This window comes from Dermacentor albipictus, chromosome 5 (assembly GCF_038994185.2).
Source record: "Dermacentor albipictus isolate Rhodes 1998 colony chromosome 5, USDA_Dalb.pri_finalv2, whole genome shotgun sequence".
Classification (NCBI taxonomy): Eukaryota; Metazoa; Arthropoda; class Arachnida; order Ixodida; family Ixodidae; genus Dermacentor; species Dermacentor albipictus.
In genome coordinates this window covers 155,210,680-155,236,936 of record NC_091825.1, presented here as the reverse complement: position 1 = coordinate 155,236,936, position 26,257 = coordinate 155,210,680, and the positions used below count along the sequence as shown (strand labels likewise).

Here is a 26,257-nt window from a genome sequence, read left to right as displayed (position 1 = left end):
AGAACGTCGCTTGGTCCGTCAGACCACGACGTCCTATCATTTGTCAGCCGATGCACGGCCCGATCCTTCACCGACACGGGTGGCCAAGTTGCAGTTTGCTCTCACAAACGACAAGATGCACATCTGAAAACCACTGGTTCCTGCCCTTCTGTCTGCTATCGTCTGGAGTTCTTGTGTTTTTCTCCTTCATGCCTTTCTCGATGTTTCATGTTTCATGTATTCTTGTTTCGCGAGTTTATTTACATTTATTTTTTCACATCGCCGTTTTCATTTTCCCGCGATGCCTCATATAAGAGCCAATGGACACACTCATTTCTTCGTATACCTTAAGCCCTAACCAAACCTTTATCTTCGTGACTGTTATCCACTTCGCAACCCTTTCACAGCAGCCCCTACGGTGATGGTCATACCGACCAAGATGAGAAATAAGGAATGGCTCTTCACTTGCACCAGCGTTTCGTATCATTGGCTCCACGCGACCGTACAACAGCCGCTCCTGGCATGAATTAGAAATTCTGGGCCGCTGTTCCCAGCAGCGCCCTTCAAGAAGAGGCTTCCGTGCAAAGCCCGCAGGGGAACTCGGTGTGGAGAGCAAAGCATCGCTCGGTGTGGCCGCCGTGCGAGCGCCTTCTTTTTTCACTTTCAGGGCACGTACCGGGCTCGCGAGATAATGCGTAGCAGCAGTGCCTTGCTTGCGCCGCTGCAAGCCGTCTGAAAGAGCCGCCGCCTCATGCTCCGGTTGCAGCGAGCACAGACACGGGGGAGTAACGAAGGAGCGCCGCGTATTTGAGCTCGGCAGTACCGTTGTCTCGTCTCTCCCGCGTATACTTTCGTCCCTGCATAGCTGAGACCCTTTTCAGAACAAAGAGGAAAAGGAACAGAAAATAAGAGCGGGGGGCGGGCGGGGGGGGGGGGGTGGTAGTAGGAGGAGAGAGGTGTCTGAAGCCGAGCCCGACAATGAGCGGGATAAACGACTCGCCGCTGAAACAAGAGGCTTATGTGCGCCCGGCGCTCATAGGAAACGCAGAGGCCTTTCCTCAATCATACGAGGCTTCCGGCGTTTTGTCTTTGCATTACGTCACGAGTGCGCGCAGAAGCCTCCCCATTCTGATTAAATTATGCCCTCGGTATCTTCTCCTTTCTTTGCCGCGGACTATCTGCGGGACGTCCGCACGGATGTCGCATATTAATGCTTTCTTTTTTCCTATTGGCAACGAATCTTCCTCCCGGCTTGACGATAATACCTCTGCACTGGTGACGAGGCTATTTTCGACTGGCGGCGGTCTCGACATGGCGGCAAACTTTCGCATATCGGTTTCTACGCCTGAATGCCGACGTATTTCTGTTTTGTCTGGAGTCATGCGTACGCTTTCGTCGGTATAAGTTGGATGGTGCCTCACCGTCGAAGAGCTTTCATGGTTATATTGCGCTCAGTTTTACAAAGACGATATTAAGAAAGGACAGGACGTGGACGGACGTAGCGCAAACGTCCTGTGCTACGCTACGTCCGTCCATTGCGCTACGTCCGTCCAAGTCCTGTCCTTTCTTAATATCGTCTTTGTAAAACTGAGCGCAATATAACCATGAACGTTCACCAACTAGCCCCCTTCATTGCTTTACTAAACGTCGAAGAGCATTCTTCTGGCAAAGATATGGCTACCGCAAAATGTTCTTCGCCACCACCTCGATGAGCGAATGTGGTTCTCGTCTTCCCAAGGTTCTCGAGTCCACGTCTGCAGACGTCTGCAGACGCCTTCGTCGGCTAGGGCTAAGTTGAGAAAATGCGGCGATTCTAGAAGAAGCTCAAGAGAGAAAAAGAAATGACTCAGACCGTCGTTTCTCCAGACGTGTCAGCGCTCCTGTATGTTTTTATTATACGCTGGGAGGTCGAGCGTGCTGTAACTGGCATTAAAGGGCACAACCAAGCTAAGAAGATTGGAAGCAAGAGCAAGGAAAAAAAAAACGAATAATCTTGCGGGTGCTTTCTCTAGAAGGCGGACAAGGGTCCACGCACAGGCAAGAGAGGCGCGCCACTTTGTGGGCCCAGGAACGCATTAAATGTCTCGATGCCTTATAAGCCGCCAGGCTCTTCCCAAGTCGGAAGTCCTACACTAAAAGGCGCCGCGTTGTCGTCGGCGTTTTCGAGGCGCTGTCGACAGCAAGCGCTGTCGTATGCACCGCGCGCGAGGCGCGCAAGCACTTAGCAGCGGCTGACTGCCCCGGTTTCTTGACAAGTTGACGCTGCTGCAGCTCTCCTACCGAACGCTCGGCTTCGCTTTGTGGCTCGCGTGCTGCACTCCGTTACAGCGTAATCGAATAAGCAGACGCAGTGGCCGTACAGGGTTTTTTGCTGCTGCTGTTGGTGGCGGCGGGGTTGACGGTGACGCTCGTCTTGTTTTTGCACGGGCCTGCTCAGCTAGAAATGGGAACATTCCCCATGCTGGACTTTCAGTGGCGTTTGTTAGCAAATTCATCGCAAACGTTTTCGTGAACTAAAATAGCGGTTAGGCTATCCGAAATTATGGGCTAAGTAATGATCGGGACGGTTAGATTAAAGATGAGACCGCACTTTGTTGGCCTTGGTTATATATGAGCTTAGTTCGGCTTTCCAAGTTGATAAGATGGCGGCCTCATCGGAAGGATTTTCACAGCAGTGTTTCGCACGAGCAGTGATCAAGGATAAGATTTTAAAAAGTGGACATGCACTAGCACAAATTTCGCTTGTCGTTTCTCGTTCGCGACAAATACAGCTATGCATTCGTACCAACTAGCCCACTCGCATCCACGAAAGGCGCGATGAGTAGGACCAATAAGCTAAAGGCCATTAGCACCAGGCGACAACACGGAACACATCTCGACCCAAGGCCCAAAGATAATATATGCTCAATGGGGACATCTGACACGTCGCATGAGATTGTCCACAAAGGCATTGTGTTCAAGCTATGTAACCGCCACGCGGTGTCTCAGAAACACCCTTTTAATGCGGTCAAAAGAAATGCATCACTCGTGCCGACATGCAGTACTGCTTAGAGTACCTACACAAGCGTATACTAAAAAAAAGAATAAAATAATGGAAACTCAGTCCATACGGACTATGTTGGAGTTAAAAGGTCGATGCACTTTAGAGATACCTATGAGTCGACGTATGTCGAGGTTTTAAGTCCAATCAACTTTTTATTACGAAGTTGTCGCTGTGCGCTGCTGTGCAAGTTCCAATAACTTAGTTTTGCTCGAACTATCTTATTTCTGAAAGGACGTGCTTCGACGTGATATGAGGATGAAACGCTGAGCAGGAACTCCTGTCTACCACAGGACTGGACGTTCGTCTGTAACGCCCCTGCTCTTCTTGTAACTGTGTTATATGTTGAAAGTTCCTCTCTTTTTTGACGTGCGACGTCTTCAAAATCAGTCATAGTGGGTCGCTTGCTAAAACGCCATAAAACGAAGATATGTTATAGCGCTATTGCTTATACCTTTGCAACCGTACTAGACACGCGCCTTTGACGTCGTTTTGTAGAGGAATGAAGCCTTTACACGGTCATACATGCGTTGCTTCTACAGATGGCGTTGTTGTGACACCGTGGACGACGTAGTCGCAGCTAATTTCGACCTTTCCCTTGGCGTTCAGAGAGGAATAGCTCGGCAGTACTTTTGTGGATCTAAGCCGGAGTGGTCGCATTTGAGAGAGCTAACTCATTCTTAGTAGGTATAGTCCATCAAACTCGAACCAATGTTTATCAACAGTGTGGAACTTGTTGCAGAAATGTCACGCTCGCTCGGTTATAGCACCCAGTGTTCGACACGCGCGGTCCATAAATGGCGTGAGAAGACTCGGGCTGCGAGACAAAAGGACGTCGAACGCTTTTAATCGTGGCGGCACGTGTCCGTCTCCGTAAGGTGCGCAAGCGCGGGAGCCCCGATCGTCTACTAGAGCAGCGGGCTCGTGCGGCGCAGTGCAGTCTCGGGCGCCACCAGTGGGGAGGTCATATCTTTGCCTTAGTATGCAAGACGAACCACCACACTCCGAATAAAGCTGGAGTACGATTGGAAAATTAGATTATAAGACGCCCACTAGCTGTAATATAAGTTAAGCATGTAAGCTTTCTAATGCGTCAAGAAATGCAAATCGTGCAATTGCTTACGTCATTTCTTTAGCCTAATGCCCACACACAGTCTACATTCGGCACGCACAAGAAGTTTCATGTACCACCCTGCGTCTGCGTCCCTGTCCCTGATACAGCGTACCCAATTTTTTTGTTTCTTCCTTCATCTAGTCTCTCGATGTTTTTTTCTCTCTCTCTTCTCAGTGAGCAGGAAGATGTCTTGTCTTTTTTTTAGGAGACAATTGTTAGCCCGCTTTTCTTTCTCTTTGTGGTGTTTGTATATGTTTAGTTTGGTATTATTAACATTATAGGCGCGATTACTGCACTAGATGTTTGTCGGTGATCATACAAGGCCAGAACATGCCAGTTTGTTGGGACTTGTATTCGCAGCACTCATAACTTTCTCATGCATATATCTACAATTATATGCGCCGTGATGCAGACCGATCCAACGGCAGCCAGCAGCCGCATGAAACCCGGGAAGCGAAGCTTTCCTTTAAAAGCAGGCCAGGAAAACCAATACATAACAAGAGTCGGTGATAATTATTCGGTAGCCTAGAAACTCTTTAGCCGGTATTCATTGCTTAACCTATTGCGTCAATAAATCCGTAGTAATGCCTGTGCATCAGTAATGTCTGTACATAATTTACCAGTTGGTGCATACAACACACCGATTGCGTGGGCATCCTTCAAGGTCGCGATTTACAATGTGAGCAATCACGTAGTTACTTCTCTGATATTCAATATAAACGTATGGAAATATGATAGACGATAAGCCTGAAGAAGCCATGGAAATGTCAAGAGCACTAGATGTTATCCACTGCATCAAAACAAACATTAGGTGTTGTGTTAAAAACAATTCATTATAAGCTCTGGAGACAAAAATGTCACCATTCCTTTCCCCTAACCCCCGCCAGAACAGCGCCCTTGGCCCGACTACGTGCTATTGGATCCTTTCAGTCAAAACGCATGGAGCCAGTGTTCTGTGAATGTTGTCTGCTGGCAATCAGCTCCAAACTGAGTCTGCGCTGGTATGTAAGCGGCAATCACATTGAAGAAGACGTGAGCACACAACATCGTAGCCACAATGTCCTAACTACACCATCCCACCTCACAATGTGACAGAAATCGGAAGTCATTAGGAATTGCTAGAATGTTCGGCTAATCTCAACGTCAGTCACTAAGTTCATGATAAAGTAATTACATTTGATGTGTTTACATTTTTTTAAAGGAAAACCTCGATTGCCTTAATCATTAGGACTTTCTGCGGATTCCCCCTATAGGGGCCTTGGTTGTTCGCTTCTTCATGGATGGTTTCCTTTGCGGCAGTACGCCAGTGAGAACTGAGGACACTGAAATGGCACTTACAGGAAGGAGGTGCTTGTTCACAAACTGCCAGAAGTCGGAGAGGAGATGACCAAGACAGCATACTTCCCGTGGAAATACTGTGCCATTTTTCACGAATATATGTTGAGAGACGGTGTAACGCAACAAGACGCGAGATGAACTCGATGATAGTCAATGTATAGCATTTTCCACTTGGAAAAGGGAAGTAATAAGGAACGCGCGAGAAGGTTTTACAAGTGGTGCGAGCAGGGAGCGTTTGCTTTCGAGATTCCGTCTACCAAATGTTTCCCACCGAGCAAACAGCTGTATTCAATAAAAATTGCCTTCAGAGGCTTCCTGGCTATTGATTATTATGACGCCTGTGGCGGCAGAGCTGTGCCTCCCAGTGCCGCCGCCGTGGGCGAGGCCTAAGCCTGGACAAAGTTGAAGGGGCGAAAACAATGCTATGTCATCTAGTCGCAGAGGATCGGTAACATTCTGGAAGGCTCCTTGAAGCGTTCACTGGCCGGCCGTGCTCATGTTGATGCGCCCCTCACTCCATAGCAGCCCTGCCCACATCAGCTTTCCTTCTCTTCATACAAAACTGCCTTTTTATAGACTTATCCATTCTGTTGTCTCTTTACGAAGGCAGATGAAAGGTTGAAAATTGATCCATGTTTCTTTCGACATTGGGGCATTGTGGATTCTCGCCATCTACTGCCGCATGATCATAAGTTTTGAGCGAGACTACATCGCAGCTGAAACATAAAGGCACCTGCTACGTACCTGGAACGCCGAAACAATGCACATCGCTGAGTGCCATGGCCATAAACGCGATATTGAGTATAACCTACTGACTCCCCTCCCTGTTCAGTATAATATACTCGGTGGTTGTTTCCATGGTAAATACAATACAGAGATTCGGTGATTGTCCGAATGAGCGTCCAGACTCAACCGGCACTCTTTGAGCATGCAAGGCTTTGTTGGGAGCAAAACTACATGTGGCCCTGCAGCTCGAGATATGACAAGTGACGAAAATTTGGAGGACGCTTAATCTTCGCATTTAGGAGTTGAACGCGAGAGCATTCAAAGATCCCTGACTGCTTCTCACGCTTCCCGGAAATCGCAGCTTATCTAACCATAATGTTTACCGTGAAACATTGGCAGGGAATGCTATGCCCGAAGGGAGAGACGCGGCCTCTTGTGTGGGCCGCGGATGTGCGGAGGCGAGTGCCATCTGGATGGTGCGCCACTCTATGAATTGTAACAACTCTGGAAAAGGGGCTCGTGTATGAGTTTCCGCGTAACAGAATTATGTTTTCTCGCACAGTATATTCTAATTACAATTCAACACTATCACCTCTGCAGCTTGTGTGTAAGTCGTACTCACAATTTTTCTGACACCTTTTACTTTGAGGAATTCAATTCGTTCAGTAATGTCTTTTCGCTACAAGGAGGGCCTGCATAGTTGGGTATGCATGGTTTGGAATGATCTAGCTCACAAAATGGTCGACCCTGGAAGCGGGACGCCGATGCCGGATTCTCTGTGACGCTGGGCCCTTAACGCTCTCGCGTAAACGTTTGGGCCTGAAGATGGACCCCCAAATTGTACAACTATGATAATAATTGGGGCATTTATATATATGTATGTTGTTCTGCTAATCGTCTGTCCAATTAAGCTACTGTTCAATCACTATGATTTCTTTGCTGCTGTTCAATGTAACAACACCCGTACGTCAAAAGCTAATGTGCAGTACAAATATTGTACCGTAGATAGCCGGTGCACAATTATCTGCTTTGAATCTATTTGTTATCTTTGAGATTTCCTTTCTTCAACACGTGTTATTTTCGCGGATCTAAAAGCTTTACAAAAAGCTTGCCGCCGCTAAGTTTAGAACCACTTAGTGAACTGCGCAGTTGATTCTTTCTCATTGCGATTTAATAGCATGCTACCGGCAGGATATAAGCCTCAAGAAAAGTCAACAAGTTCAGGATTTAGTTTACTCTTCGCAAACTGCGCGTCTCATTGGCAAAAAGGTAGATTGCGTAAGATGCAACGCGGCACGCCATCTTCTTGAAGCATCCGGTTGTTCGTGCGCCGTTGTGAGAAACGAAGCTTCCGAAGCCATGTGTTCTCTAAAGCGCACTTACAGATATCGTTACTAAGCAGGATTTCTCTTCTGCACACCGCCTGCTAGCTGTTACCAAATAGCAACACCCTCGCAGGCCTTGAAAGCGAGCACACTCTGCGCCCTCCCCTTCGTACCGTAAACCTTTCGATTTTCCGGAAATACATCAAGGACAGAATGGCGCCACCCACCGCCCCCCTCCACCCTCTCTGCTCATACATACGCTACTACCACGCACCCCTCCTCCCGCCACTCATTGGAGTATTAGAGCGTATCCGCCCGGCATGTCGTTTCGCGCTGTCTCCAAAGTGGAGCAATCGCCCGTTGCCCGGAGCGGTCGGCGATATTGAATTACTCGACTGTGACAAGTCACTTTCCATGCTTGTCACGCACATGCTTTGACGTCACAGCACACAAAAATTTGGACCGATAACTGAGCTCATACGCGTGCCCCCTGCTAGGGCGCTTTTTTCATGGGCTGCTTTTTGACCGCCTTGACCTTGATCGTTAGCTTGTTGTCTGGTTGGAAAAGGCTGCCGCGGGGCGCGACAGAAACACCGACGTTTTCTACAGGAAGCCAGAGAAAAGCGCATTTGCCGAAGTGCTTTTCGCTCGTTGACTTTCTGCCTGCTTCTTACGTTTTACTTTTCCTGTTACAACCAAGCAAGTGTGCAATTGCCATTCTGCGCTATATACCAGCGACGCCCTTGGCGCTGTGCACGCCTCGCACAGCGAATTCATTCTCTTCTTTAACGCCTTGGCTTGGCCGAACACCTTACTCTACACGCCACCGGAACTTCGCATACTCCGTGAGTTTCCGTTATCCTCGAAATAGCAAACAATTGCGCGAACTCTCCGGAGGCACGCGCCAGAAGCAATACAGAGATTCTGCTGGCCAACTTTTCCTTCTTACGCCGTTCAGTAAATGCGACGATCAAAAAAGAAAAGGAAAAAAAAAAGAAACAACAGTTGTAATTCGAAAAGGGAGATACGGGTGGCGCGTAGACACAGGAAGCTAGCGGGCAGGTGTTTATTCATTGCGGTTTCGCGGCGACCCAAGCGAGCCGGTAGGCAGGCCGTGCGCGCGTCTGATGCCATAACCTTGCCGTCTTCGGGCCGGACGTCGACTCGTGGCAGTCTGGCTAGCGGCGCATGATTTAGAATGCGGAACGCGTCTGCTCAGATGGTCTACGCTGATACAGCCGAGCTTTCTGTACCGCGCTCTCCGTAGCGCACTCTCTCTTTCTCTCTCCTGCAGAGCTCGAGAGCTCTGTAAACCCCGTTCACGTTAAGTCGATGAGCGCAGAAAGGAGGAGGCGCCCATACGGATCTTTTGCAACCGAAAAATACACTTTCACCTCGGCAGTAATCTCCAGGGGGACTCGTTTCGCGCGACGGAGGCTCTCGCTCGCGCATCGGGATTGGTCACCCGATCACGCCCGTTATAAAAGCGAGCGACGAGGGTGAATACCTCGCCACATTCGACATGAAGGCGCAGCAGGTAAGCGGTTAACTTCAGCGGCTTGCCGCGTGCGGCCATGGTGACCGCTGCGGTTTTCTAGGTGTGAAATCTGCACATCTGAGGAATGCACCAGCCAGGATTAATCGCGACACGTTGTTTCCTGCTCGTTTCAGCAATTGGCATCCGCACTGCTAGCCATATTTACCTGTGTCCAAGGACAACAGTACGTCCCATATGGCCCGGGACTCAATGGAATTCAAACAGGTAGGTCTGTTGGTGGATATGCACTTTCCTTTGCTCGGCTCGCGGGGCCCGACTGTTGTATCAAGAGGGCACTAGTCAGAATGATTGCGGCCAGTTTGCGATAACTAAGCAGTCTGTCAAAATTTAACTTCGGCTATTGCGATTATTATCACGATGTCGCTGCTTTAGGCATGGTGACTGAGTCAACCGCCTTTTCTCCATGCAGGTCAAGTTCCCGCTGCAAATATTATCAGAGCGCCGCCATTGCCAAATGCGCCAGTCAGCTCAGGCCCAGCGGTCAACCTGAAGCTTCCTATTGGACGCTCTTACAAAGCACCCGAAGGCACATATGGCATCGGTTCCGTGGTACAAAATGGGCGCCTTTCCTCTCCCCCCGGGGCCACAGTGGCTGCAAATGGTAATGGAAGGCTCACAGAGGCGCTCGGTCTCGGAAGCCTCTACATCGAAAGAGGAGTCAACGGTGGTTCTCTGACATCCCCCGGTCGCCTTGTTCGTATACAGAAACGATCTGTTGATCAAAGTCGTGACCTGCGTCATCACTACGAGGAAGATCTGAGAACGGCCGTCACTGAGCTTGCCGGAGCAGGTGTCTTGCCCAGGCACACCAAGCATGATGAGTACGATCGTGTAAGTCTGTACAGGCTCGCAAAGGAAGCAATCAAGAAGAATCCGCGCAAAGGTGTCTCATTTAAGAAACCCGAGGGGGAATATGGTGTCGGCTCTGTTTTTGATACCGTGAATCCACATTTCAGTAAGGATACCGAGAAGCACAAGAAATTAGAAGCCATGGCCAGTCAAAAGTACCCTGTCCGTGAGGATGCACCAAACTCGCCAGAAGAAGCCCTGAGAGCTCTTGCGGATCACCCTAAAGTGGTATCCTACAAGAAGCCTGAGGATGAATACGGCGTTCCTTCATTGTTTGATAGAACTACTTTGTTCAACCCGTTCTTCCATAGGCGCTACAGGAGACAGGCTGTTGGCTCCGGGTCAGTCACTGCCATTCTTGTCGACTTTGACAAAGACACCGACTCACCGGCACAGCCACCCTCAACTCCGACAAGCAGTTTTGCTCCCGTCGTCGGATTCACTGTTCAGGAGCCCGAAGGTGGTACTCCAAGCAAGCACATCCTCAAAAACGTAATTTTCAGGAAGCGCCCAGGAAGCTTCAAGACGGGACTTTCACCGGACTCATCCCGAGCCAAGCATGTGCTGAGAATTCCAGACAGTATTGAACTACCACCACTTGGTGGCATACCCGAAAACACTGGTAAGGAGTCGCCTGACATCCAGACTGTCGCTTCTCAAGGGAGCGCTCGGCCGAAGCCGATAGTGTCCCGAAAGACCACCTCCACGGCGACTATCGAGTTCCGACCGACCTTCCCTGTGGAGCACATCAAGCCGGCCCTTCCTCCTCTGCCAAGACCATCATCTCGCCATCATTCGAAGGCTTCGCACTCGCACACTGACGCCAGCGCCCTCAAGAAGGCGCCTGCTAAATCGACAACAGAATCGCACAAATTGGCTACATCACCTCTGGTTGCTGTGCCACCTGGACAAGTGGTTTACAACCGACAGCTCTCAGCGTCTGTGCCCGTGCAGCCGGTGCGAAATGTTGGACTTCAATCCAGACCTCCCGCCGTTCCCACCCAGACTTCAAGACCGACGCCAACGGTGCAACGAGCGTTCTCGCAGCCCCAGCTTCAAGCCACGGCGCAGCCTAGCGCACAAGTACATCCGCAGCTTCAGGCGCAGCACAGCATAGTCGCCGCAGCACCAGCAGCCACTCCCCAACCAACACTGCAGGTGCAGCCGGCGCTGGTCGCCGCTCCACCTCCTACCGCTCCTCAGCTTCAGGCTGTCGCAGCTTCCCCTTACCCGGGAGCGTTGTACCAGCAGTACACACCATTGGACCCAACCACGTACCAGGTGGCGCAGCCGGGGCAGTACCAAACTTTCCACCATTCGCCCTACGCGCTACCTTATGCTGCTATCGTCGCGGATCCTTACAACCAAGCCAGGATAGTGCGGTCAACTGCAGGACGGCTGAGGCAACAGGCTTCACCTTCTGACTCATCATCGATCTACTACTTGACTAAAAGGATTATCCAGGGAGTCCACTCGTGAACGAAGTTCTGATCTCGATCCATGTGAGTACTCTGCCACGTCACTTGCTAGGGGAAGCTCATTCTGTCTCGTTTTTTTTTTCTCCGATCTGCTCCATTATTTAAGGCTTGAAACTTTCTCAATTGGTATTCTGTAAGTCTGAGCGCATTAAATTTTTCTGTACAGCTATCAGTAGCTGCGCGTGCCTCGGCATGTTTAATTCAGTTCCGCTCGCGCTCAGCCGTATAATTTATTTATTACTATTTTCTTTATTGGCAATCGAGGCACTTCGCGCATTGCAGCACCCGATTAAGCGTCCTTCGATTTGGTTCCCTTCATGCGCGTAAAGGCATAAATATGAATGAGGTTCGCGAGCTCACTTTTATATTCGGTGGCTGTCGGAGAATATCACGCAAGAAGTGCATTCGCTCCATTTTTGTTTGAACTTTACTGATGCCCGAAAGAAACCGTCTCATTAATTTCAAATTAATTGATGCAGAGCTATCCTCGCTCCAAAACTAAGTTCGTCACACATTATTTTTTGCGCAACAGATACAGACCTCATTTTAGGACGAACTTCTATGTATGAACACTGCCAAAGTTCCATGACATAATAAATTTTCTCTGAACGTCTTAATTTTTACACAGCTGTCACATCAAAGCGTTATGCTTGTCCCTTCAGAGAAAAAGAACTTGTTGATTTATCTTTCATACATTTCTTCATGGCGATATTAATCACGTTCTTTCTAGCTAGTGCAATAAGAAACACCATTTAAGCACATTTATTGTTCATTTAGCCATGCCATATATTTATTGAAGGGCTGGCTAGGAAAATATTTGTCTGTACGCTCACCTATCGTTGTCAGCTGAATGCTGTTTACGGTTTAATCATTGTAATCTGTCACTAAACGTCCATAATTTTATCAGCATTACCTTCATGCGGCAATCTAATCCCTTTTCTCTCCTTTACAGAGCATCAACTGTACAAATTCATCGAAGCACTCATCCACAAAAACAAAGAATCACCTACTCCTCGTCTCAAGCAGTTCGCTAAGGCAGAATGACGTGAAAGTTCATTTTTATCTCTCACAATTCTCACTTCTGATCTTTATCCATTTAGAAAACTGAATAAATTATTGTTAATGTAGCTCGCTTCTCATTTTTTGACTATTATGACACATTTTGACGGAAATATGTGTACAGCACCCAAAAGTTTTGGCCGTAATATTTGCACTATCATTCAATTAAGGGCACCGCTCTTCCACTTTATATGTGTGCATGTACTATACAAATTACATACAAGGTGAGAAGATGAAGGGATACTTCAGTCGTTAAAACAAGTTCCTTTAAATTTTGTTCAGAACATGTTAACCGGCGAATGTTCATCAACGACACAGTACGAACTCGCTAGAGGTCAATAGGGTTCGTACAATCTGTCGACGCGTAATTTTATGCATTGCCAGAAAAGCTGAATGACATTTTAATTAATTTAATTATTAATATAAAAGCCACTCCATCCCGCTTGCATTTGTTTGACGTCTCTCCTTTCTCACAGTAAGATCAAGTAATAGGTTGGATGGATGGATGCAACTTTATTGAAGTCATTGATTTTTTCCAATTTTTATATAATTCGCTGATAATTAGTTACTTGTGAACTTTACAGTAGAACAGAACGTACGTAGGTGCGTGGGTAGTATGTTTATCTTAATTGGAGTGCGGGTTGTTCTCCGCCTATACCAAATCACACAGTCGAAATCTGGTCAGCAAACTAAGCAATGAGGCAGCTCAAACGTGTGCAGTGCGGCTACTTAGAGTATCACTGAACTGATCTGCACAGCAACTAAAAATGACATGACCGCACAAGGCACGCCACATTGCTTCGTTCACTACCTGATGAGTGCGTCACAGAAAGAGGCTATTTCCACATAATGAACTCGCATTTTCCGAATGAAGTTGCCTTTGCGTACTTGTAAGTGCGCATTCGTTTTGCAAAATGCTGTAATTCTAGTCAATGAAAAAGTGAAAGATCGACTTTATCGAGGGCTGGCTCATATTCATCCGCCCGTTGAACGTACACTTTTCTGTGGTTCTTGCTAAATTGTCTACTCGAGAACTGACCTCACTCTTACGATTTGTCAACTTACGTCCGGCGTAGTTCTATTGTTACGATTTAGGATGATTTCACGAGCTTGTCATTCAACCGTCTTTTGCATCAATTAAGTAAATAACACCGAAAGATGATTATTACATGAGACTGGCCTCAAAGCGATTTTAATTCTCCGTGCTCCTGTTAGTATACATGTTCCCACATTTGCGGCGACAAGCGTGAACAGGTTACAATATCGCAAAAAAGAAAGAGGAGTGATAGGGCGACCATAACTTTGAACCAAGCGTTAGCATAAGGATAATATTCTTATTTGCACTTTTATGCGATGTGACTAAGAGAACTGCAGTATGACGCGGAGCACCGAGAACAACGACGAAATATGTGTTGTGCAGACAAATGGCAGTGCCGCTTGTGCACGCGCTGGCGTACATCGCAAGAGCATTTTACCCTTTTGGCCTTACTAAAAGGCGTAGTGGGTCGCGCCCTATTATTGCAACACATGGGAGACGTGATCCCGGCGACAGTTCTCACGCGGACAGTACTCAATGAAAGACTGAGTGGTAAAGAGGAAGAATAGGCAGCTGCTATACGCCATTAATGTGCGTTGAACAGTAACATTACTTTGGAACTTTAAGAGAATTTTATTCTGGAACTTAAATTATGCTGTTTATATTTCAAAGACGCACTGAAGCACGCTTGGTAACGTACGCATATGTGCTGTTCAATATCTAGCGAAATAAAGTTGCTGATAGAAGAACGACTCAACCAGCGTGACCTTTATTAACTTGTAAAAAATGAATCTGGATGGTCTTTCTCATTTTGCTCATAGATAGCCTAGAAATGTGATTGAATATGATTGAATTTGGAATAAACGCACGATATGTTTTATCCTCTCTGCAGAAATTCGTAGACTCATATGAACTTATAGACCACGGAGACAGTGTGTTAATTATAGAACGGCAGTAGCCATTTCCCAAATAGAGCCGATGATAGTTCAGGTATGAGTGTTTACAAAATTTCCTCCTCAACTTTTTCTGGGTGCAGACAAGGTCGCAGGGGTAGCTGGTAAATAACAATATCCGACCTGCAAACGGTTTTGGTAATTCAGCCTCTAGTTTGTTGAGGCTAGATCCAGCTTCCATGTCACTGTACAGCATTGTATTGCCGCAACCACGTTTGCAAAACTTTACTTTTGCAAACACCGGAAACGTGCTGACGGGTTCTCGGCGGCAAACAAGGCCAACGTTCCGCCGCTCTAGCAACAGAAGGCCGGTCCAGTTTTTTCAAGAGGTCCCTGGGTCACATGTGGCGATAACTTGTTCGGCGCCACCTTTTAACCTGGTTGCTACAAACGATGCGATCGCACCACCGAGATAGGCCTTAGGCGATGTCTCCTTCAAACCGTTCAGCTAGGTTTCATTGGGTTTAGAGGTTGACGTAATGACGCGGCCTCGGCTGGACAAGTTCTCGGTTACGCCTCGCTTCTCACAGGATAATGTTTTCCGTTCTAGCTTTTGGAAATGTCCGGCATGTAATACTTCGGAGGAGGGAAGAAATTGCGCTGTCCGCTTTCTCTCGGTGAACAATGACGATGTCGTTTGCAAAGACGAAACTTGCTGAACTTCGTTAGTCTGTTTTCTTATTCGGAGAAAACTGTACATTCTGTCCTGCAACTCTCATGCATATATCTCGCCCTTTGCTTTTTATCATTCTGGGAGCTTCAGCATGAACGTTTATTAGAACTGCTGAGTGTTGCATGCAGTTAAAAGTTGGATTTTCGTCATTCATTTCGGACAGAAACGTGGAGAGAATATATGGAAGAGAAAATTTATTCGGAAATCCTTTAAGTTTTGTTCATTTATAAACTGGACCCCTAGCTATGACGGTAAATAGCGGTCATTGTATGCTACAAAAACAAGCGGCTCGGCACAGTCTTGCCAAGCCATGACTAAAGACGTACGCATTTTCATTATCAACTCGGAAGTTTTGACTGCGTAGGAGCTTAGGCATTTGTTTGGTTCTGTGAAGAAAGACAGCTTACCTTCTAGGAAACACCTGTTTACTAATAACGTAAATGGAACAGCTTAACTTTCCCTAATGAATATTTGCACTACAAGAACTTCGCGTTTTCTTGTGTTTTATGTGAATGTTAGATCACAATATTTTGCTCAGAGTCTTCCAAAAGTAAAATAAAAGAAAGAAAATGCTCAAATCATTCGAGCCTCTGTGGTAGTAATTATCGACAACTTCAAAATTCAACCATGTGGTGCTTTGAGCAAGTTGGCTTCACTGCAAGAATTTTAAAATTTAGGACGCTATTGACGTGTGCGTTAGATAATGATCGCGATTATGTAAATTTTTAGTGGCATCCCCTCTGAAATGGGGCCGCGACAAATAGTCACCAGCCGCTTGATCTAATCCGGTTTTTACCATATCTACTACAGTCTAGCATTTTGCGTATCTGTCCTTGATCTTCTCCCTCCTCATTGAAACTTCTATCTCTATATTTCACCGTTACCTATGCTTGTAACGACGACCCCTTCATTGATCTCTCCCCTGCTCCTTTCCCCACCAGTACACTAAACGTCTCATGCTTATCGCGGCCGCTGACCAGTACTCCAGAGAGTACTCCAGAGAGTACTCCGCGTCCGCTTTGAATCTCAGCGCTTCTGGAATGTGCGCGTTGCCTACGGTTCTTGCCGGGTGAATATCTTGGTTACGTGAAAGCCGCAGCGCCATCTGTCGCTTGAGTCGCAAGCAATGGTTGTGCCAGCTTCTCCACTCCTCCGAAAGAGGCTCTGCGTTCGGCGACGCCACGGCTCTTTCCTTTTTCTCAGACCTCCTCGCTCCTCTCTGCCTTGCAGCGAGGCCGGTAGGAGAGTGGTTGGGCGCGCAGGTTGACCTGGCGACCCGGTTTCTCCTCCGCCTTGTGCCTTCCGAGCTGCTCCTGTTGCTCTTGGGGGGAGGCGCTTCTCAGTCATTTAGGCCCGCGTGCGACGACAGTAAGACAAGAAAGAAACAGCCTACGTCGGCAATTAGAGCTTCGCCCACATGCCGTCGAGGCTCTGCATTTCCGCGCGTGCCTTAAAAAAAAATTAAAGGTCCGCGCCGAGGAGAAGCGCTGTTCGAAAATTCATAAGAACCTTACGAAGGTACCAGACCAAAGAGGTCTCCTTATGCTTTGAAGTTTCAAAGATAGAGTTTTCTTTCAGTGAGATTATTTTGATTCGCAAATAAATCGTGGGCTTTTGGGTTCTTACTCGCTGCTACAAAAGCAAACTTAAAATTGGGTATTAGTGATGATGATCTGTGGCAGCTATCTGTAGATGCAGGGCACCATAACACTGAGTTGAAACGCAGTTACTATAACTTCCATTCGCCTTTCTGTGTGGAGTTGTCATCTTGACGAAAAACAGCGGCCATTATTAGTTGAAATAAAATCAAATTATTCTAGCCTCTCAAACAATTACATGCAAGAGCAGCTTTGTGCTTAAATTACATGTTTTTAATATTACTGCGATAAAGATATTCTCGTCTCAAGCAACTTGGCGATTTTGCTAACGTGCTGTCGCTCACATGCGCCTCGCTTGATTAACTGAACCTATTAACTGTTCCCATTTCACAGCGATAAAAAAAAAAGAAACGGAGATGTATGCTTACAGTTGGGTATGTAAATTGTGCATTAACTTGCTACTTTACCTTCAATGTACAGAGAGGCTGACTTTTCTATAACCAGAGCAAGGTATTAAGTTGTACAACAATTTTAGTAAAGCAGGCGTAACGGCAGCGAAACATGCAGAGAAATCTCCAAGGAAGTGCCTAAATACATATTGCTTGGGCGAGTGTCAGACCCTCGTTGAACGACTGTTTACGCTTCTTTCAAGTAAAAAGAAGCCTTCAGCGCATTTAGTGCAAAAATGTGGCATTACAGGGCATTATATAATCGGTTCCCTGCAGTGAGCCAGTTTCATTACCATAAAATCGCGTCAAATAGTTCGCAGTGAAGCGCCGCCCATTAAATATAAACACGCGCCGCCGAATCCACACCAACGCGCCAACGGCGTTGCCACCTGTAGGTCGATCTCGTCTCGAATAGCCAAACATGATGGCCAACAAAGCGGCGCCTCCACTTACAACAAGACGGTGCGTGCGAACTATGTGAACGCGGCCTCTGATAATAAGGTATTAAAATTCAACTTGGCCTTACATTCACATTTGTTTTGATCCTTTTTCACACACATTTTGCGGCTACGCTCTCTGAAGCATTAATAGCGTTGAAAATTAATAATTGTGTGGCATTTCGTCTGTTAAGGAAGTCATATTAAGAACACGTTAAACATGCCCGATCATATGGTGTTCTCGAACGGAGTAGACGTGCCGGCTTCCACACGGAAGGCTTGTTCCCTGCTTTCAGTGGACAAGGCTTCCATGCAGCTACGCCCTTCGACAGCGCCAATTTGGTCGATGTTTTGTTGACCGTGTTGTTAATATGCAATAATAGCGTTAGGCTTGTGAGCTAGGGCTCTCGGCTTCAAATCGCAGCCATGGTGGCCGCATTGCGGTGGCGCTGGAATGCAAAACCGCTTGTGCACATAGGCTTAGGTGCATGTTTAACAACCACAGGTCATCGAAACTATTTCGGAGCCAACCAGAACGGTGCTACGAAAGCTATAGTGTTGCTTTGGGACGTTAAACTCCAGCTATAATAGGTAATGAACAAATCAAACAGTGAATTGATCAATACATCATTCACGGATGAACACACGGTGCCTTCTTGATAGCGTAGTCCGTTTCCTATTTGTTACTTCACTTCGTAAATTATTGTCAGATGAATGAGTTACATGCTTTAGTTACGTGCTGTTGGTATTTGCCTGTTAATAATAGGCAACTCCCTACCTCACCTACCGCCTCTTCATCCAAAGAGGATGCAAGATACCCGGCACACTGTTCCTCAGTGTTTGATTACGGTGCATCTAAGGTTACTATGCAGGTGATGAGTGGAAGTGACTACATTATGTAACCGACAAGTGTCCAGTTTTGTATCTTGCATTTTATCGTGTCAGACTGTTATTCGTAGACGTAAAGTTGTTCAGTTCTAAATTGCTGTCTGATTTATTTCCCGTTAACATCAAATAGCACTACCAATCAGTATTTGACAGACGCACTAGTAGCATCGAGCAATGCTACGAGTGGCGCTATGAGCATGCGCGATACCACCTATAGAGGTGACCTAACACCAGCTACTATAGTTTCAGCGTGTACTTGCCGCGAGGTAAAATATCCCCGTTAGGATACCTCGTTTCGACTAAATCATGCTCGGACAGTTCATTATTTGTAATATAATTTACAAGGTCACACGCGTGATCATGCATTTACTAGAACGTGATGGTTTCAAAGCAGCATGCATAATTATGACAAAGCAAAAATGGAAACCCACATTTGCTGAAAGGATTTAACGGTAATTTAGTTGAAACCTATTATTTCATGACCAGGCTGCAGATAAATAACACGTCTATACAGCAAACAGTTCATGCATGGATATAAATAATGTTACAGTTCTTCATTCATATGACCGATACAAGTACTTCCAATTAAACAAATACTCAAAACCTTACGTCATCCGACCTGAAAAGCTCCGTCTTCATGCCGGGAGTCAGGAAGCGGAATTAAAGTCTGCAGACTCGTGCAAAAGCGACACTCTTTTCAAACGAAGGAATGTGCCCCTAGGTGTGGGCGAAGCAAACGCACTAACGACAGCCACGACCAACGACAAACACGACAAAAACAAAAGGCTAGAGCGCGCACATCGTCGCCCGAAAAGTGACGACACCTTCCACGTTCACTTTCTTACCCTCGCTTCGATGTAGGCCGCCTAGAGAAACAAGGATGAGCGAGTTTGAAGGACCTCCAACAAAAACAAAGGGGTACAGAAATAAAAGAATAAATGTTTTTCTACACGAGTCGCGCGCGACAACATAGGAGGGAGTCATCTCGCCCGTCTCCGATGCTGCCAACGACGGTGATGATGATGATGATGATGAAGACACTCTTGCCTTTTGTCTTAATCTCCCACTTTCTCGCGCTGACTTCCTCCCCTTTTTCGGAATAAGTGCGGGACGTCGAGGCAGAGAAACTGCTGCGGCTATAAAAGCCTCGAAGTCGCCAACTTGTCGACACCGTCAGACGTGCTGCCAGCCTGCGCACCGCGCCGTGCGTTTTAAAGGCGCGAAGCGAAGCGAAACCCGAGCGCTCGTGCAAGCGGAAGTCGAAGCCCAAGTTTTCTTTTCGTCTCGGAGGACGAGTGGCGTCTTCTTTATCGATCATCGCTTTCTTCTCTCCTCATCGCCTTCGGAGGTTGTGGTTTCGAAAGAAGCTTCGGGAATGCTGACGGTACGTATATGCCTCTTTTCCGTCCCGTCGATCTGGGAATGGATTCTGCTTGCCCCCCGAAAGATGGAGCTACACAACGCTCCTGTTTGGCAGCCAAGTCTTGGTTTTACAAACAACGACACTTACATTGTTATTTTTCGGTTAACAAGCTAATAGGACGTTTTACTGCGATATTTGATATCCTATAAATTAGATCTAGATAGCGCACAAAATTGCATGTATGCTAAGTTATCCAGCCTTGAAAAGTTTTAACGCTGTCATTTTCGGGATGTCGTAACATGCTAATATATCTCTTTTGGTGTTGTTTGCAGAATTCCTGAGTTATGTAGGAATGCATGGTTAGAACAACGTTTACCGTTGTATCTAATAAACATGAATGTTTATAAGCGCGGACCTTATTTAACTCTTCGAGGACATCGTTGCTTTCTTGAAACATTATTTAACGACATACTCTGTCTTTGCCGCGTTCCTGATCGAGTAACTAATGAGTGACACAGTTCCGGGAGCACGAGATTTCCTTATGCTGTCAGTTAAAAGTATATTTCGTTAATTCATGATTGTTACGATTTCTTTAGGAAAGATATCTTACTATTAATGCAGAAAAATTCTATTTTCTTCCTTTCTATTTTTTCGATGAATGGTGGCGCCATATTGAAACGCTAACAACACATTCAAGACAATAGTCTTCTAGCACGGCCTAAGACAATCTGAGTGTGAAACACGGCGTAAGAATGTTATATTCTTACACCGTGGTGTGAACTAAATAACGGAACGTCCTCACGTACGGCCGGTCTTCTCAATTTTTACTGCACGTGTAAATATATATTCAGTTCAGATGCTTTGATGTTTACATTGTGTTCTCACAGATTCTCTTACTAGGTCTTCTACTAGCGATAGCCTCTAGTGAAGATGGCAAAGGGGAAGAGACGCTTGAAGCAGAAGGTCACAGCTTCGGTAGCCTTGGCCAGGCTACGACGTTTAGACAAGCCGGAAACTTCCTGCAGGCAGCTCCAACGTATGGACGTTCGACGTACGGACAGTCAGCAGGAATAGTGAGTTCGAATCACAATTATGTCTTTTTTAAATGTTCTTGGAAATAACCACTAATACAGAAAAACATAGATTCACATATGTCTAGCTGCTTCAAAAATATAACTCCTTACCGTAATCTGGATAGTCTTTATCACCTACGTGATTAAGCTGCTTTCCGTCTCTCTAACGTGACAGCTTCCCTACGGAACCTTAGGCTCAGTGTACACTCACGCTTCCTCCAGTCGACCACAGAACATGTTTGCCTACTCCAATAGTGTTTCTGCATTCTTAGCTATATACAGACAGCTTCAGAACGTTGCCTTAATGACGCAGTGACACTTTTCTTCCCCTAGACATGATGTAAATGTAGAAAAAATACGCTTCGTGTCAAGTTATCTGCTGCCCTTCCGCACCCTTCAGAGCTCTCCTTTGCAAAAAATGTCCCAACAACTAGCCCAGCAATTTTCTTTTTTAAACTACACTCGTAGTCAACCCTCAAGGTCACTAACATTGGTCATTCATATGAACGAAGTCTTCCGCTTGCTTTCCAAGTTGCGCGTCATCCACGTGTGCACCCGTACTGACATGCCGCTTACTCCTTTTGCCCACCCTTTGCCCTCTCGGTCGCAGGACCGACCGCAGCCATTCGACTTCGGCTACAACGTTCAGGACGAGTTCGGCAACAACCAGTTCCGCCAGGAGAAAGGTGACGAGTCCGGTTCGGTGCAAGGCGCCTACGGTTACACGGACGCGTTCGGCGTCTACCGCAAGGTGCATTACGTGGCCGACCAGAACGGTTTCCGCGCTGACATCAAGACCAACGAGCCGGGCGTCAAGCAGGAGAACCCGGCCGACGTGCAGCTTGTCGTCGAGCCCCCGCCGCAGGGTGTGCTTCAGCAGGCACTGACGGGCTCAAGGTCCGCCGGCTTCGCCAAGCTCCCCGCGGCGGCGCCCGCCCAGCCGAGATTCCCGCCGGGCCTGCACGCCTGAGAGAAGGCGGGCTCCTGATACGCCCGCGGAAGCTGCCTCCGCGCGTTGCGGAGCAGAGGCATCCGGTGAGGTGGGGTTACTTGCCTCACTGGACGGGAGGTCGATCCACGTGTACAACTATAAGCCAGCCAGTGGTTGAACTTAAGTTGAAATATTCGTATTGCGGCTTCTGCAACGCCTACTTAAAAGCGGGGGCAACTGATAAGGAAGTGCGCAGGACAAGCGCTGTCTCGCAACTCTGCATTCTTGAGAGCTTAGAGCTCTAGTTTTAAAAACCTGTCCCCTTCGTAGTGCCTAGACAGCAGGACTCCGATTTGCTTCTTTATTCGAGTTACTCTTTATTGCAGGCTCTGTAGGCATCAGCAGAGTGGTGGCCTTCAACGTAGTCCCGAGCAGAAGAACGTAATGCGCGCAGAATGTTGTCAGCAGACATTTCCTCTTATACTCCTGACAAGGGAGGTTTGCTTCAGACACAAGTTCCTATACATTGGTGCTCACCACATGCGCTTAAAGAAAATTTGTTGGATAAGTTCCGAACGGATGCTAGTTCTGACTATGGTTCAAACCTCGTAAGTCTTGTAGGACCAGATAAATATTTGTGGCGAGTAGTGAACATCCTTCTTAGTAATGTCGCGTTCCAGTAAGTAATTAGTTCACATCCCACACGAGTGATGTGCTGCTTCGAAGCGCTGTCGTCGGGGAGACTCCCTGAGAGGTGGGGTTTTCATTACTGGAGGCTTCGTTACGGGAGGCAGTAAAGGTGCCGCATACTCAGGTGAGGCCGGGCCTTCACAAAGGCTGCTGATACAGAATCATTCACGTGGCATCCGCAAATCTCGCACCTTGTCAGATACCCTATTCCAAGGGCTCAAAAGAGCAATAACCAGCAATCCGTTGAGACCTATGATGTACACCATCAAGATAGAGGCACGCACGCGTCCATTATTCCTAATGAAAGACAGGGCTTGGGCAGAAGATCCTCATATGTTTAGTGACCGCTTGGTGAAGGTCCTAGAACAAGCCGCCTTAGAAGGCCGTTTTCTTGTAGATTTGTAGAGACGATGTCGAGAAAGCTTGGAAATTCTCTTAGTGGTGGAAGCTTTCTAGACGTTCTTTTATGTAGTTTGTTTGCACAATCTCTTCTCCACTTCACTTCATATCTTAACATTAGCTTTGCTTAAGCATGTTATTTTGGGCGATATTTCTTATATATAGTTCTCTCATTTAGTGGCCGTAGATCACCCCCACCTAAACCTTGCATCATACAACTTCTCGGGGATCAATAAAAGCAGGGTGAAGAGGGTGCTAGTCCTATATCTTAGTAGTCATATTGTTTCACACTAGCAAGAATGAAGTATGGGAGAAGGAAAACTGAATTCGTGGTGAATATTTTGTCTCTAATCTAAGGAGCATGTAAGAAAAAGAGAAAGATAGAGAAAGCAAGAGGTGAGAGGCAGAGAGCTTAACCAGATTAATTGTCCGGTTGGAAACACTGTACAGGGAGATTGGGTAAGCAAAATAGAATGCACTGGGTGAAATGACGAAGGCTTCCAGTCCGGCGTAAGACCGCTCCAACGCAGTAAGCTCTACCGGCGGACGGAATGACTTCGGGCATACCTGTATCGTGATGAGTTCATACCTCCGCAGAAATGAAGCATTCCTAAGGTGCATACCGATTTTCAAGCCTCGCTAGGAGTATTATGCAATAGGCGACTTGTTTTCCATGTCCTTACGGCTTTCGAAGCTCCCGTATTATGACAGAACACGATATACCTCGTACGAGGCCAGGTTCGTAGACACGTCAGTCGGGAGCACAAAAAGAGAAAAGGAATGACGTGATAAGCCAAGTCTCGCCTTTCTCCCACTCCGTCTTGCGTGGTTGACGCGTGTCTAGAAAAGGGAGTTTGTACGCTGTCTCACATATTTCACATGAGAGTTCCCCTCCCGTTTGTATTTTGCCTTATGCCTATCCTTTCTTGGTGGGGTTTATTCTTTTATGCGGCTGCACTACAAGACGTGTTATGTATCCCATATGCTTGTCGAAGCCGCTGTATTTCTCTGTTGTACATAAGTGTCATTCCTTTCTCTTTCCCTATGCTGCTTGCTGTTGACTCACGGCTTCGAAATGTCGGGATCAATAAACAATGTGTCTTTAAGTGCGCCGTCATAATTGTCTGTTTTACTATGGTACATTTTTCTTTCAACATGGACGAGAACTACATGTTCGAACAGAAAATTTCTCTGCCGTGACGCTGCTACGCGAGTGCGTAAGGCGCGCACGCGTTTTGTAATAACTATGGAGCACACGACGCGTCCCTCAAGAAAAGAAAAAAAAAATGCCGCAGCCTGAGCATGAACTCCAATCCGGGTTGCTTTGTCCCCTTGAAAATCATGACACACACACGTTAATACATACATACATACATACATACATACATACATACATACATACATACATACATACATACATACATACATACATACATACATACATACATACATACATACATACATACATACATACATACATACATGCATGCATACATACATACATACATACATACATACATACATACATACATACATACATACATACATACATACATACATACATACATACATACATACATACATACATACATACATACATTGATGATACCATTTAAACATAGAGATAAGAATGGCCATTGTCGGCTTTTTGTATTCTTCAGCAGGCTAACGCCAGAAAGCTTTTATTACAGTGAAAATAAATATGACTGTCTTTGCCAGAATGCTTCGGTGATAACTACACCTTATCTTTTAGTCTGTCGTTGAAAGAAAACGAATGATGATGATGAATATAGTGTATTGTGGCGCAAGGGCCAAGTATGACTGAAGACTTAAGGTGCATACCGAGGAAACGAGGAATTAAAATTGAGTACGGATACGTGGTCTGACACATCGAAAATGAAAGGCAGGCAGGTTAAACGCAGAAGATTCTGGTTTTCTGCCCTACACTGGGGGAAGGATAAGGGCAAACTAAAGGCGGAAAGAATAGCGGAGAAAAGGCAAAGACAAGAAAACTAAACAGAGGAGATTAGGAACGTCCGTGACGACAAGAGTTTCTCTAATAGGCCATTCGAACGCAAAAATTTCAAGAGCTCCCTGGCTGTCTTGTGGTGTGACGACTGTATAGTTCTGCCTTTCAGGTCTGTCTGCTCCGAAAGTGGCCGCTCGTCAAGACGCGCCAGCACGGTCGCGAGTGACTGCCCGTGTGCGCTGTATCGGGGACAATGGCAAAGAACGCGTTCGATAGTTTCCTCGTTGCCACACTGGTCACACGCAGCACCATCTTCCCTTTTGATGCGGAAAGCAAAGGATTTTGTAAAAACGGCAACAAGCCACAGTCGGCAAAGAACCGTTGTCTGGGGTAGGGATAGTCCAGGTGGAGGACAAAGTGAAGACAGGGGTCTAGTCTATGAAAACATGTGTGCTTTAAACTAGGGGTGTTGCACAACGATTGTATGACGTCGTTTGCAAGCACTCGAAGTTTCGCTGCTGCATGTGGTTTTGACAGTGGGATTGGTTTCTGCACGCCGTCTTTAGAAGCAAATAGAGCAGCTTCACCGGCATGTTCGTTGCCCATTACGACTTAGATGTTAGGGAGCCACTGAAGTATGACGTCGTGTCCTTGATCGACTAGGCGGTGAAGGAGCTCTCGGATTTATAGAACTAGTTGTTCATAGGGTCCATGGCGTAAGGCAGAAAGTAAGCAATGTAGAGCTGCTTTGGGGTCACTGAAGACATTCCATTTTTGACGTGGTTAATCTCAAATTACGCGAAGTGCACTGCGAAGAGCAGCAAGCTCAGCTGCGGTCGATGTCGTCTTGTGCAATGTCTTGAACGTCTATATGATGACTTTTGCAGAAAAAATCACTGATCCTGCAGAACCGTCCATGGCGACTGAACCATCAGTGTATAGATGGGTATGATTGCTGTATTTTTCGTTCAGCAAGAGCAGCGAAAGTTGCTTCAGAGCTGGTGATGAGAGTTGCCCCTTCATTCGAATTCCTGGTACTGTCAGTCAAACTTGTGGCTGAGCCAAGCACCAAGGGGGAAAGAAAACTCTCGCTGCATCCGTAATCTGATAGAAGGCGTACACGATAAGGTAGTATCGTCTAACAAAAAGACGCTCGTGGTTGATCTTTTGGCAGTGAGGCGAGATAGTGGAAGTGGAAAGGCGCGCGAACAAAGTGACTGAAGTGTCCTCTGAGTGCATTTTTGACAATGTGAATCTCGGCTGGGTAGTCATGCGCAATTTCGATGGTTTCAGATGTTGATGTACATAGTGGCGACCCTAGACAAACCTTAA

General features: G+C 46.7%; 2 protein-coding genes across 2 annotated transcripts; both read left to right on the top strand.

The window, feature by feature from the left end:
* The first annotated feature begins 8,907 nt into the window (after nt 1-8,907).
* LOC135902311 (uncharacterized) lies at nt 8,908-12,534 on the top strand. Its single transcript, XM_065432279.2, has 4 exons — nt 8,908-9,059; nt 9,194-9,284; nt 9,490-11,431; nt 12,360-12,534. Exons 1-3 carry the CDS (start codon nt 9,045-9,047, stop codon nt 11,406-11,408), a joined length of 2,025 nt encoding a protein of 674 aa, XP_065288351.1. The 5' UTR covers nt 8,908-9,044; the 3' UTR covers nt 11,409-11,431; nt 12,360-12,534.
* A 7,087-nt stretch (nt 12,535-19,621) lies between these two features.
* LOC135902312 (cuticle protein 16.8-like) lies at nt 19,622-24,068 on the top strand. The gene is made up of 3 exons (XM_065432281.1): nt 19,622-19,884; nt 20,751-20,936; nt 21,547-24,068. The coding sequence occupies exons 1-3, from the start codon at nt 19,876-19,878 to the stop codon at nt 21,904-21,906; spliced, it is 555 nt and encodes a 184-aa protein (XP_065288353.1). The 5' UTR covers nt 19,622-19,875; the 3' UTR covers nt 21,907-24,068.
* Nucleotides 24,069-26,257: the final 2,189 nt, after the last annotated feature.